This window comes from Coenobita brevimanus, chromosome 19, assembly GCF_032717465.1.
Source record: "Coenobita brevimanus isolate Jiangsu-jjx chromosome 19, ASM3271746v2, whole genome shotgun sequence".
Classification (NCBI taxonomy): domain Eukaryota; kingdom Metazoa; phylum Arthropoda; class Malacostraca; order Decapoda; family Coenobitidae; genus Coenobita; species Coenobita brevimanus.
Genome location: NC_136972.1, coordinates 25,335,861 through 25,349,187, shown reverse-complemented (window position 1 = coordinate 25,349,187; position 13,327 = coordinate 25,335,861). Strand labels below are relative to the sequence as shown.

At 40.4% G+C, this 13,327-nt stretch overlaps 1 protein-coding gene and 1 pseudogene across 4 annotated transcripts in view; one reads left to right on the top strand and one right to left on the bottom strand.

Moving 5' to 3' along the window:
• The window catches only part of Tmep (Transmembrane endosomal protein), a 163,646-nt gene that overhangs the window by 39,033 nt on the left and 111,286 nt on the right, over positions 1-13,327 (bottom strand). For all 4 annotated transcript variants that reach the window (XM_080266177.1, XM_080266175.1, XM_080266178.1 and 1 more), the window contains exons 3-4: positions 7,501-7,666; positions 184-274 (exon numbers count right to left, since the gene is read on the bottom strand). In XM_080266177.1, the coding sequence (XP_080122303.1) occupies positions 184-274; positions 7,501-7,666 (257 nt within the window). The remainder of the gene's footprint in view (positions 1-183; positions 275-7,500; positions 7,667-13,327) is intronic.
• Positions 8,564-8,681, top strand: LOC145391787 (5S ribosomal RNA; annotated as a pseudogene).

The window sequence follows — 13,327 nt, the reverse complement described above, 5'->3', positions numbered from 1 at the left end:
TTCCAGACAACTATATTCTGCTAGAGCTACCTACCAACGATGGGGTTAATGGAGGTCATACCTAATCCCTCCAGTTCTGTCTTGAGCTCAAATCTTTTGGAAACGGAAAGAATAAAATGAACACTACGTCACTGGAGTGCACGTGAAATACTACTGTACATGATACCATCTTTTGTAACTCACCTGATGGGTTTTCCTCGGATCTCACTCATAATGTTGCCTTCCCCTCCAAGGTATTCATAGCACAGACTCAGGAAGTTGTAGATCACAAATGCTGTAAACAACAAGTCAAGTGTTACAATACTAACAAACAGCACTGTACTCTGAATGCTAAACAGCACTGTTCTCTGAAAGCCAAATTTACATTCATTTCCATGCTTGAAAGAACTTACAGACATTACAATTACTGATGCACTCTCATCAAACTGTGTTTCTGATACTGTTACCTGACAACTACAGCTGAGATTTAACCCATACCATCCCGCTGTAACCCCACCGATGTGATGGTGCCGACAGCTAAATACGAGCGCTGTAGCGTCTCAAACTGCTTCACCTAGCTAATTTTCTGCTAAGGAGTAGCTTAACGTATTAGCAACACTGTGCCCAAGCATTTGTAGCATCAAGTTTGGTTCTGCGTGGGTGGGTAACATCAGTGTGCCACTGTCCATCACAGCGTCAGAATGTCGCGAAAATCACGCCATTTTTCCGCCTCATTGGGCTGAAGGAGGCTTTTGAAATGGTCATATGGACCCTTCTGTCCCTTCATTTAGTGATTCTTCAAAAGAGAAGACCCGGATGACTTCTGGGGAGAATATGAGCCAATGGAGGGGGATATTGAGAACGGGGAATCCCCTGGTCTCCTCGCCTGTTCCCTCTCATCCCTCCCAACTGGGTGGGAAAACGTCGCTCATGGCTTGGGAAACTGGGCTAAAAACATGACGGACGGCCATCCTGCTCTTATTTCTCCTATAAGGTGTACTTTTTTTTTTTTAATGTCCTTTTGGAGTGTTTTATGCAATAATTTTTTTTTCCGTTTTTGGTCCGGGATTGGGTGGGTATAAAATGGCAAAAATGCCTGGGATGGTATGGGTTACTGCACCTGTGACTTGGTGAAATAAATTCAGTATGCCATCAGAAAAGATCATAAGAAAAATGTTAATGATAGCCTCACAAGTGACATGTCTACATTTCTTCCAGATCCAATTATCTCACTTAAGAGAATGTTTGTTCCATATTTGTGACTTCCCTTAAAAATCTGAAAATTTTTAAGAGTAATGTATATGACCAAACTATAATAAAAAATAAATTCTGACAAATGAAGTGTACCTCAAGATGGCGTAGTTCAGTCTTCTTTGGGGGATGGAAACCTTTCATTTAACCCCTACACCGCGGGCTTGTTTACCAATTACTTGTGTGTGCCGCGGGGATATTTGGGCTCCGACAGACTCTCAAAAAATATTTGCCAAAAATCAGTTATTAGTCCTAGAATAATAAAATTACATATGCTTATGGCACATACCTTCTGCTTTCTCCTGGAATGATTGTTGAGCCTTTGTCGGTTACCGTAGGACTTGTGGAGACCTCTGAAGTAGGGTAACGAAGTCTCCACTTTACACTTCCCAACAACCCGTAATATGATTACCACAGCCAGATACAAACACTATAAACACTATTCTACAATTTTCAAGTAGTTTGGGATCCATACTCAAAAAAAAAACACTGTGAAAGCAATGGAAATTACGAGCGCGTCTGATCGTCGCACTGGCACTAGTTCGCTCATGGTAGTCTGTCATTTATTATTCATAAAACCCCTCACACTTTATATTTCTATTACTATATAACACTTATATATATCTACAGTCTTTATCCATAAGTTTCCTTCAGTAGTATTAGTTTATTGTCACTGTAGGGATTCAATTTCTTTCAGTAAAATACGTAGCATTCACTTTCTCGTCCTGTATACTGGCATTGAGAGTGAATGTCACTTTCATCTTCACTCTCATAACTCATAGCATTCAGACATGCTAGAGTGAAACTTTCACTTTCATTACTCCTAGGGTATATACTCGTATTCTTATAATACTACTCATTTACATTTCTATTTACGTTCTCTATTTTATTTACGTTATTTACATTTCTATTTTATTTACAGTGTTATGCACTGTCACTTGAAATAACTTATAAAACTATTTTCCATTGTTCACGTATATTTACATTCATTACTTTCACTTGCTGTTTACACATTATTTACACATTATTTACAATTCCACTTGCACTGTTTTACTCAATAGAAAGATCGTAGTCACTCTTTTATCAATTGTCAGCCCTTTACCTCTTTCCACACGAGGTTTAGTAGGGGGTAAAGGTCACAGAGCCATTTGCATGGGGGTGAAAAAAGGCCTTGAAGTCAGCAAGATGAAACATACGTCCTCTCACTTCGGAAGATGAGACTACACTGATAACGCAGTTGCCAGGCCAGCTAGCCTAGAGGCCTGCTTTAGGGGTTATTCAGAGTTACCAATATTACTTCTTGAAACAGCTAAGTCTAGCACTGATATGATTGGCAGGAAATCTAGACAATACATTATAAATTTGGTAGTTCCAGGTGAATGTAAATATCATTTAGGGTTCTCCCTTCCCTCCTTACAGGTATATTTATTACGAAAATAGATTAGAGGCCTACTTAGGAGATATATAATCAGAGCTACCAATGTTAAATCTTGAAACAGCTTTGTGTAGCACTGATATGATTGGCAGGAAATCTAGACAATACATTATAAATTAGGTAGTTCCAGGTGAATGTAAATATCACTTAGGCTTCTCCCTTCTCTCCTTACATGTATATTTATTACGAAAATAGATTATACGGCATATTTCAAGGGGAAAAAAACAGCGAAAATTAGCGAACGAGTGCACGTGAGGTGTTGTCAGGTGATAATTAGCCAATTCCAGGTGTATGGCACTCTCACTTACCTGATTTCTTTCTTGTATATATTATTTGGTATAAGAATACGACATAGGGCTTATTTCAATGGATGAAATCAGTGAAAAATTCCAGGGAAGATTTACTTAGCGTAGCATGGCCGGGCAGGCGAGAGGATAGGGTAATGGAGGGGGGGTAGGGAGGGGAGTCAAGAACGGGGAGAAATGGCTAAATTGTCAACAATGGATGGGAGTACAGATGAGATTAGGAGTGCTGACTAGTGTTGGACATTGTCAGTACTGATAGATGATACAAGCCCCCACTTGAAAGCCCGGGTGAATTCAAAATAACACAGAATCACAAAAGCGACGCCCCGCGGTATGATCCCTTGCTCCCAAGCGTCACGAAAGTGACGCCCCGCGGTTAAGGGGTTAAAAGATAGCCTAGCTACTCTAGTAGCTCCACATCCGCGTCTCAAAAAACAAACAATTAAATGTACAGGGAGGTCCCGTTATATGACCACTCGATATACGAGAAACCGATGATACGTCCTGGGTAAATTAGGGACTATTTTCGTTATAGGATCTCGAAAATCCAATGATATGACATTCAGAGTGGGGCGAGGTGGGAGGATCATCCCAGCTGTCACCGCCATTTTCTCTCAACCTCGGAGAGAATTAGCAGGTATGCTCAGCTGCAGGGTAGCCAGACGTGCGATAATTATCGTAAAATGCGATATTTTGGCACACTTTGCAATATGCAATAGCATGCATGCAATAATGTGATAACTTTCATAATTTCATAATCTGAAAAATAAATTGGGGATTGCAAAATTAACAAGCCTACTGTAAGACTAGTACAACAGCAGGATTTAGTAACTCTTATGATAACCAGTATTATAATCTGGTAGGTACTCAAAAGTTAAACAAATTCAGTACCATAACATTAATCAATCACTCCACATACATATACAGTACATTAATTCCACAGCAATTACCGATTTATGAGTGCGATAATTCTGATAAAAAAACAATAATTTTAATGTGCCGCGTACAATAATATGGGTTTGGGAATCTGAAACACTGCTCAGCTGGAGACCGCCAACTTCCCACCTCCAACACAACGTTACCACTTATAGACAAGTCTTATGCATGTTTTTATATGTTTAATTAATGTGCAGTCATGTTATTTGCATACTATTTGCTCTTTCAGGTTGTCTTCTCTACAGTTCAGTATTATAGATATGTTTGTTGCATTTGGTATCGTATATTTTAGCTTCAAAACTTGCCTCTGATGGGGTCCTTGAACCCAACCTATATTTGACCATTAGTTACATTTCGTTATACAAGAATTCATTATACGACTATGCCAAATGGAACCTAACTGCTCGTATCTTCGGGACCTCCCTGTACAGTATACAGACAAATCTTGTTTTACGATTGATCATTAAACATGCACTTGTTAATATTCAGAATTTAGCACTCATTTTTTATGTAGTTGCCATTTTTGCAAACATGACTGTTTGGTGTGTGTGTGTGTGGGGGGGGGGGGGGGGGCATAATTTTCCCAAGTACAGTTGTCATTTTTGCTTACGATACCTACAATCCCCTACAAAGCTTCAGCGGTCACCAATACACAAGCCTGCAGTCATTTGTCTGCTCCAAGATGGTCAGTGAACCTGGTCACCCTCAGGTGTGTCAATGTCAGTCATCGATCACGAGTCTGATGACGGAACTCAAGCAGCAAGAATAATGCAGTGAAGTAAAATTAAAACTAATTTAGGTAAGGTGGAAACTTTTTTTCTATGGTGTGTGGTTCACCATTTCCAGAAATGCATATCCACTGAACCCATGTGATAGTTACAGCATGTGAAAAACAGTGGCGTGCAATAAATATCAACTTTTGGTGACTTGGAAACTTACATTTGTCTTTATGTTGTGTGGTTCACTACTGTATTTCCAAAAAATATACCTCCACTGAACTCAGGCTATATGTATCTGATTTAAAAGCAATTGTTACCTGATTTATTTTCCAGCACACGATCTCATTTGTAAAAGGAACTTCCCTTATACCATAAACAGTAAAAATAATAATAATCTATCTATCTATTGCCAGACGCCTCAATCCCGTCTGCGGTGGCCACAAACAAATCGCCTCCAAGTCGCCGTGTCCCCCGCCATTTCACTGCCCTGCTCCCAACTCACACCCCCCTCTCTCATATACCTCTCCACCCCATCCCTCCATCTCATCCTCGGCCTCCCCCTCCCTCTTCCCTCCTCCACCTCACTCACATACACTCTCTTCGTCAGTCTTTCACCCTCCATCCTCTCCACATGGCCAAACCACCTCAGTGTCTTCCTCATAACGCTCCCTATCACATCCACATCAACACCACAACGTTCCTTTATATCCTCATTCGTCAGCCTATCTCTCCATGTGACTCCACAGGCTCCTCTTAAATAACTCATTTCCACTGCTCTCACTCTTGACTTGTGTCCTTCCAACAACGTCCAAGCTTCACTTCCATACGTTAGAGTTGGTATCACAATACTGTCATGTAGCAACTTTTTCACTTCCATGCTCACTTCCCTGTTTCTTATCACTGCTTTCAAAGAACCAGCAACCTTTCTTCCCTGCTGTACCCTTTCAAGCACTTCACCCTCCAAACCTCCATCCTTACTCATCACACTACCCAAGTACTTAAACGTACTCACATTTTCCAATTCCTCACCATCCAACCTCGCTGTACATTCACTGACTTCACCTCTCTCAAAGACCATCACTTTACTCTTCCCTACATTCACCTTCAGATTCCGTTTCTTACACACTCTACCAAACTCATCCAACAAGCCTTGCAGCTCCCCTTCGTCTTCACTCAACAACACTGTATCATCTGCAAACAACAGTACAGGGAGTTTCCAAACACTATCCTCTCTCACCAGGGCCACTCCAACATCCACTACCCTACCTTGTACCTCTTTTATTACCCCATCCATGTACAGATTGAACAACCATGGAGACATGACACATCCCTGTTTCAACCCAACTTTCAAAGGGAAAAATTCACTTAGTTCACCATCCACACGCACTGCAGCCTTCGCACCATCGTACATACTCTTCACAATCAACAACTTCCCATCTACTCCATATATTCTTAACACTTTCCACAATCCTTGTCTATCCACCCTGTCATATGCTTTCTCCAAATCCATGAAAGCCGCATACAACTTCTTTCCCTTCTCTAGAAACTTTTCCACTAAAGATCTAAGAATGAATATCTGATCTACACAACCTCTTCCCTTCCTAAAGCCTCCCTGTTCTTCTCCAACTAATTTCTCTGTTCTTTCTCTAACTCTGTCAATAAGTATCCTACCATACACTTTTCCTATTATACTAAGAAGACAAATGCCCCTATGATTACCACACACTTCTTTTTCCCCTTTTCCTTTGTACAAGGGAATAATTATACCTGACTTCCAATCCTCCGGGACTCTACCTTCCTCCCAGGCTAATCTGCACATCTTCCACATCCATTCTACTACTATCTCTCCCCCATGCTTCAGCATTTCACCACACACTCCATCAATTCCTGGGGCTTTCCCATAATAATAATAATAATACAGTAATAACAACAACAATACTGATAAACAGTAATACAGTACGAACATTAGTACAGGCCTTAAAGTAATTTACAGTATTATCATACAACTAGGCACATCACTGCTCTCCTTATTAAGCCCCCAATGGCCATGGGTTCAGAAATTTGCGGACTCCCCTGGCTGGCCCCGGGACCATTTTTTCAAAGTTCAAAAATCAATTTCTTTTTCTTACATATGTGAAGATTATTGTCTGGCACACCTAGCAATGTGTTTTTTAGCTTTCTAAACCCATCCTGTGATTAGATATACAGTAATTAACAGAAGATATAAAACTACTGCGCATGTCCCATTAACATGTAAACGTATGGATGAAAACATCAGAGTAAGAGTGACCGCCTGAGCGGGATGGTAGGGTAAACGTACGAGTGACCCTGGTTCCCTTCCCATAGCTGTTTGCAGTTTTTTATATCTATCTATAGCTAGACACCATATTCCCTTAAGGGGTGGTCACTTGTCTTTAGCTCATGCTAATTTGATGTCACCAGCATGTTAACGGTAAAACGTCGCTCGACGCTGGTGGTCATTGAGGGGTTAAACATAATTTCACAATACGAACCATCTACTCTAATACAACTGAAATACTTTTATTTTTACTTTCATGGTTGAAGAATGAGTAAGAGCTTTCGTTTCTGGCACAAACATGCTCATTTCATATAGCTACTATATTTGAGATCCCTGCTGATGTGGAAAATTTCTTTAATATGATATTAAACAAATAAGTCTTGTAACCACTCCTCATTTTTTACCAAAAGATCTTGATAATGAGTCAGGTAAATCCAGTGCAAATGATAGCTACTGACCACTGAACAAGTAAGTCAGTAATGGCAGGCATTGTAGATTCATGAAACACCTTTTCATGTACATGAGGAGTGAGGCAGAAAAGATGCAATAGTACTTTACTGTCAATAGTAAGCCTACCTTCATAGCAGTCCCTGATGGTGTCAAAGTATATGTAGTAGTTGTCCTTGTTGAAGAAAAGGAGTGAGAGCCAAGAGTCAAAGGCATAGATGGGCACAAAGAGTAGGATCCGAACTATCCATCTCTGCTCTGCTGGGTTGCTGTAGTACCTCAGGTGTTGGTAGATCTGCAATACAATAATTACTCAATTAGCTACATATATTCACAGAAAAATAAAAACCAATATGCAGATCTTAAATGAGTCAAGAAAGTGTTGCAAATATACAGCTTTCTTTCATAAACTGCTTGGTGCTATAGAGTGAAGGAATGGCAAATCAACCTTATACTGCAGGTTGGTAACAGCTAAACTTTTAACACAACCTTTTACAGTGGAATGAAATGAATAAATGAATGAATGAATTAATTAATTAATAATAATAATAATATTAAAAATAATACTAATAGTGAAGGTGCGTTGTGGTGTGGATGTGACAGAATGCATTAGAAATACACCGAGGTGGCTTGGCCATGTAGAGAGGATGGAGAGCGAGACTAATGAGGAGAGTGTATGCGAGTGAGGTGGAGGGGGGGAGAGGGAGGGGGAGGTCAAGGATGAGATGAAGGGATGGAGTGGAGAGGTATATGAGAGAGGGGGTGTGTGAGCTGGGAACAAGGCAGTGAAATGGCATTGGACAGAGTGACATGAAGGCGATTTGTTTATGGCCACCCCTCATGGGACTGAGGCATCATGGAATAGACATAATAATAATAATAAAGGCAATGTACAGTACAAGACTTACTGTACATAACTGTACACAGGCACACACACTTTTTTCTTATAATTAATCTCTTCAACCCAAAGACCACTCTTACTGTTCAGTACATCCAGCACACCCTCGCTCTATCGTACCCCACTATACCAGATATCAAATTTAACTTAAACTTTGATGTCCCCTGACAATTGTATATGCCAGATACCATCCAGTAAATGAGGAAAAACAGGCAAATGACGCAGGCCACCAGATAACTTCCTGTGTGCGGGGTGGCTCAGAATGCCGTTACATACGCTGAGTGGATTTTCTATCTGCATGACCATACCACGTTGACTACACCACTTCCCGTCCGATCAGCGAAGTTAAGCAACGTTGAGTCTGGTTAGTACTTGGATGGGTGACCGCCTGGGAACACCAGATGCTGTTGGCATCCCTACGTGTCAAGTGGGGTTGGTGAAGGATTAGTGCCCCTCCCTGTAAAACAATTAACTCTAAGCCCTTTGCCACCCCGTTTGGGATACATGGCGTCTGGTAATGAATGGGGGGGGGGGAGCTAATCATGAAGAAATGCTATAACAAGGGTATGAAAATATGGGGCATGGAAATGTAAAATGGATATAGTTTTCATTTGTCATACTAGAATAAGCTACAGTAGATGCTCGATTCAATGTACTCTGATGTAGCAAACGCCCGAGACAATGGAATCATGATTTCCCGGTATTTTTGCCCTATTTAACGGAAGATTTATGCTACATCGAGCATAGTTCCATTAAGGAACTTCCGTACACTAATGTATTTCTGGGGGTATTAACTATGGGTTCACACTGCTGTGTGTAGCACCGAAAGATAGCATAGTTTGCTAGGTTTGGATTGGCTTCAAGGATTTAGCAGAAAATAGCTTGAAATGCCGAAAAATTTTCTTTATATTGACCCTTGCTTATAGAAATCAGTTTAGCAGAAAATTCGAGATAACGGAATGAGGTCGGCTGAATTAGTTCATTAAATCAAGCATCTACTGTATTCAACTAATTTATCTCCCACTGTGTGATTCAAATCCCACTGCAGGGGGGTAGGGTTGGAGGCATCTGATTATCGGCTTTTTCAGATCTGGCTTCCCCCCAATCGATCGAGTATAGACAGGGTCTACTGTATATTACTCTTGTTATCTAGATATGAGATCCTTCATGTTCGAGGGATTAATGAAATTTTGTTTAAGCCGAATATACTTTCTTGATGGCAGGAATAATGCAACCTTCTATTTAAAAAAAAAAAAAAAAAAAAAAAAAAGCAACTTTCTATCAGAGCGAGAGAGAAAGAGAGAGAATCCTCATGCTGAAGGGGTTAAATTATTCAACCAAAACTGAGCTCTAATGAAATCTTGTACTTTGCCAACAGAACACTAAACATTAAAGCCTGTTTGCCAGTAAAAATATATGGTACAGTAAACCCTCAATACAGACCCCTCTTTCAACAAATTTCAGTCTTGATGACCACCTTGAGCTGGCTGAACATTTAATTAATTTTCATTCGGTAAAAGAATGGACGCGCGGGAACACTAACCAGCGTGGCATCCCTAAACACATGCACGCACGGACACTCCACCACATCCCGAACAACACTTCATCAGTCTCTGGGTGACCAGCATCATGAAAGGAGCAATAAATTGAGTGTTTACTGAGAAAAGAAGCCATTTCAACCTAACTGTATGTTACTGTGTATGACTGTACGGCCGAACAACACTTTATAATTATTTAACGATATTTGTTCGGTAAAAGCAACGACACCTGGGAAATTACCGAACAGCATGGTGCTCTGCTTTAACGTCAAGGGTAAATTTTTAGGAACCAAACTGACTACGAGACAAAATATTTTAACGGGCAATAAATACATATATATTTATTTACACATTGTGATGGTCAGAATCATATAATGAGGTTTTAAACATTCACAGTGGCAACACGGAAAGACTTCATAATCAATCACAACATGCTTTTTTGTTCATTTCAGTGAGATTTACTTATTTTGTAGTTTACTCCTTGCCAAAGTGGATGTATTTTCTCCTCACCAAAAGTCGATTTGCACGTAAAATTTGTTTGCCGAAGAGAAAAAATACTCACATTTGCGAGCTGTGGCTCGCCAAACAAGAGCCCTGCAGTACTATTGAAATGAAGCTGAAAATAAAATTTGCATGTAAAAATGGTGGTTATATAGTGGATAACTTCAAAATTGTACATTTCTGCAACTTTTAAGAGCTATCATGTTAACTGTTATAGCATGAGAAAAAAATACAAGTGTGAATTTTATGCACAGGTTTTGCCCAAATCTATATTGTACACTACTACTGTTAGTAACCTGAAAACGAAATCAGTTTAACAAATGGCAACTGCATAACAACCCATATGGCAGAAAAATACACAATGATGACATGTAAAGCACCAAAATCCTCTCATGGTGGGGGCAACACCAATTTTAACTATATCTATTGCCAGATGCCTCAATCCCGGACGGGGTGGCCACAAATAAATCATTTCCATGTCGCCCTGTCCAATGCCACTTTCACTGCCTTGCTCCCAGCTTACACCCCCCTTTCTCATAATATACCTCTTCACTCCATCCCTCCATCTCATCCTCGGCCTCCCCCTCCCTTTCACCGTTAGTCTCTTGCTCTTCGTCCTCTCCACATGGCCAAACCTTCTCTTGCTCTTCGTCCTCTCCACATGGCCAAACCTTCTCTTGCTCTTCGTCCACTCCACATGGCCAAACCTTCTCTTGCTCTTCGTCCTCTCCACATGGCCAAACGTTCTCTTGCTCTTCGTCCTCTCCACATGGCCAAACCTTCTCTTGCTCTTTGTCCTCTCCACATGGCCAAACCATCTCAATGTATTTCTTGTAACGCTTTCTATTTTAACCAATACCATATTATTTTAAGCTGAAACCGATTCACAGACCCCTGGGTAAAAAAAAAAAAAAAAAAAAAGTACAAATCCCACGCTTTATTCTCACCTAAAAAAGAATTTGAGTTAAAAAAAAAAAAATGATAATAGCCTATACATACCAGCATAACAAATAGTAAAGTTATTGTTTCAGCCACAAACAGAATTACAAGATTTTGATCCATTTCTTCAGTATTTTAGACAATTCTAAGAAACTTTTATTCCATGGCATTTTCGCCGCAAATTATTTTTATGGTCTCAAAGATAAACTGAGTAAAATAATTTGCGACGAAAATGCCATACAAGAATGGTCTAAAATACCGAAAAAACGGATCAGAATCTCGTAATTCTGTTTTTGGCTGAAACTATAGTAATCTCCACACTTCTAACAGTATGATAAAATACAGAACCACAATACCAACATCTACAATGACTAATTCCCAACAACTCAAGTGCAAAACGAAGATCTGCCTGCATACGACTAAGTCAATTTAAACATGACTGGACTGGGCCATTCCCACTAGAACACTAAATAAATGACTGCTTATACTCCATCAGTCATGAGGTAAGAATGAGTCTCCTTGGTTACCTTCCAATCAGAGAAGTACACTCGACCGGGTAGCCTTTAACCGAGCTACGGTACATGGGGTTAGCTACACCTATCTTCGTCAGGTTGGAACAAGATATACAATGTTACACTGACACTAGCTGAAGATGACGACGACTATAGGCCGTGTTGCTCTAACCTGTTTTGGCCGATACGTCAGATATTTAACGCTTCCGGAGGCGGTGGATGGGAAGAGCGACGTTTTCTCTCGTTCCGTGGCCTTGCCCATGGACGCGTTCACAAAGAGTACTCCGCGGTGACAGGTGAGGTGTTACTCCGCGCCGCGTGAAAAACTAGATCCTAATGTACAGTACAGTACTAAGTATAATGACGAACTGTTTTTTTTTTTTTTACATTACCCCTCACCGTAAATGTTTTTGTTAAACAATTTTAATTTATATCATAGGCGTAGCCAGCATGGGGAGCGATTGAGAGGGAGGATATCATTTTGGGGGGTGGGGGGTGGCAAGGAACCTCACTGAGCTCTACATTGATACTCCGCCGTGTGAGGAAGTAGATCCTGTTTATGCTCGAGGATCAAAATTTATGCACTTTTATATATTACTTACCAACGGTTAACAAATTTATGTGATTTTAATTAATTCATATAGCCTAATAAATGGAACTACAAATAAGAATTTATAATCATACCCAGCAAATATGAGCTTCACATATTGAATCAAGCGGTTCACCTGATTTAAATTTTTGCCCGACTGCAAACAGCAATCACTATGAAAGTCTACTTATTGAAGATTAATTTACCACTTTACTGCTAAAGGTGATGGCGCGGGAATCCACGTGGTGACATCAACATAACTGGGCGGTCCAATGACGGGTTGTAAAGACGTCCTTCAACTACTTCCCTCTCCCTCGAGAAAAGGATGATGGACTGCAAAGGACGCCTTCAGCCACTAGCCCACCGTGATCACGTTTCAGATAAACCTGGGGCTATAACTACTACTGCTACTGCTTAATTCGTTAAATAATGAAAACTTTCTTAGTTTTTTATATTATTTAACATGAATACATTGGAATTACATGAAAAACATCCAGACTGCATGTGGCGACTGAGGCTGGTTAAGCCTCTTATTCTGTTTACATGGCTACCCTTGACATCCGCCTCCTGCACCTCACGGCCCAGTAACGGTAAAGGCAACGAAGCCCATTAACCAAAGTCCTATTTCACCCTCATACATGGGAGTGGGGTAAAGTCAGAGGTGAACAACGAAATATTATCCGTTGACATTTGACAAAGACCTAAGGGGGTTACAGGAGACAATGAATCCTACCTTTTTCTTGGTATTATTTGACAGTTACTTTACAATTCTCTAATGTCTCGGCAATATTAAAAAACATAATTTCCACTATAAGTCATGATTCAGGGTGTTATGTGAAAAGTTAATCGCTGAAAGAGGCGTTAATACTATCCAAAGTCAGCGAGAATACTGTCTAATGAGATGGCCACAGGAGTAAAAGTGCGGTGCAGTAAGGAGGGATCTGGCGGCAGGGAAGTGGTGTCAAGGCGGCTCCGTTGT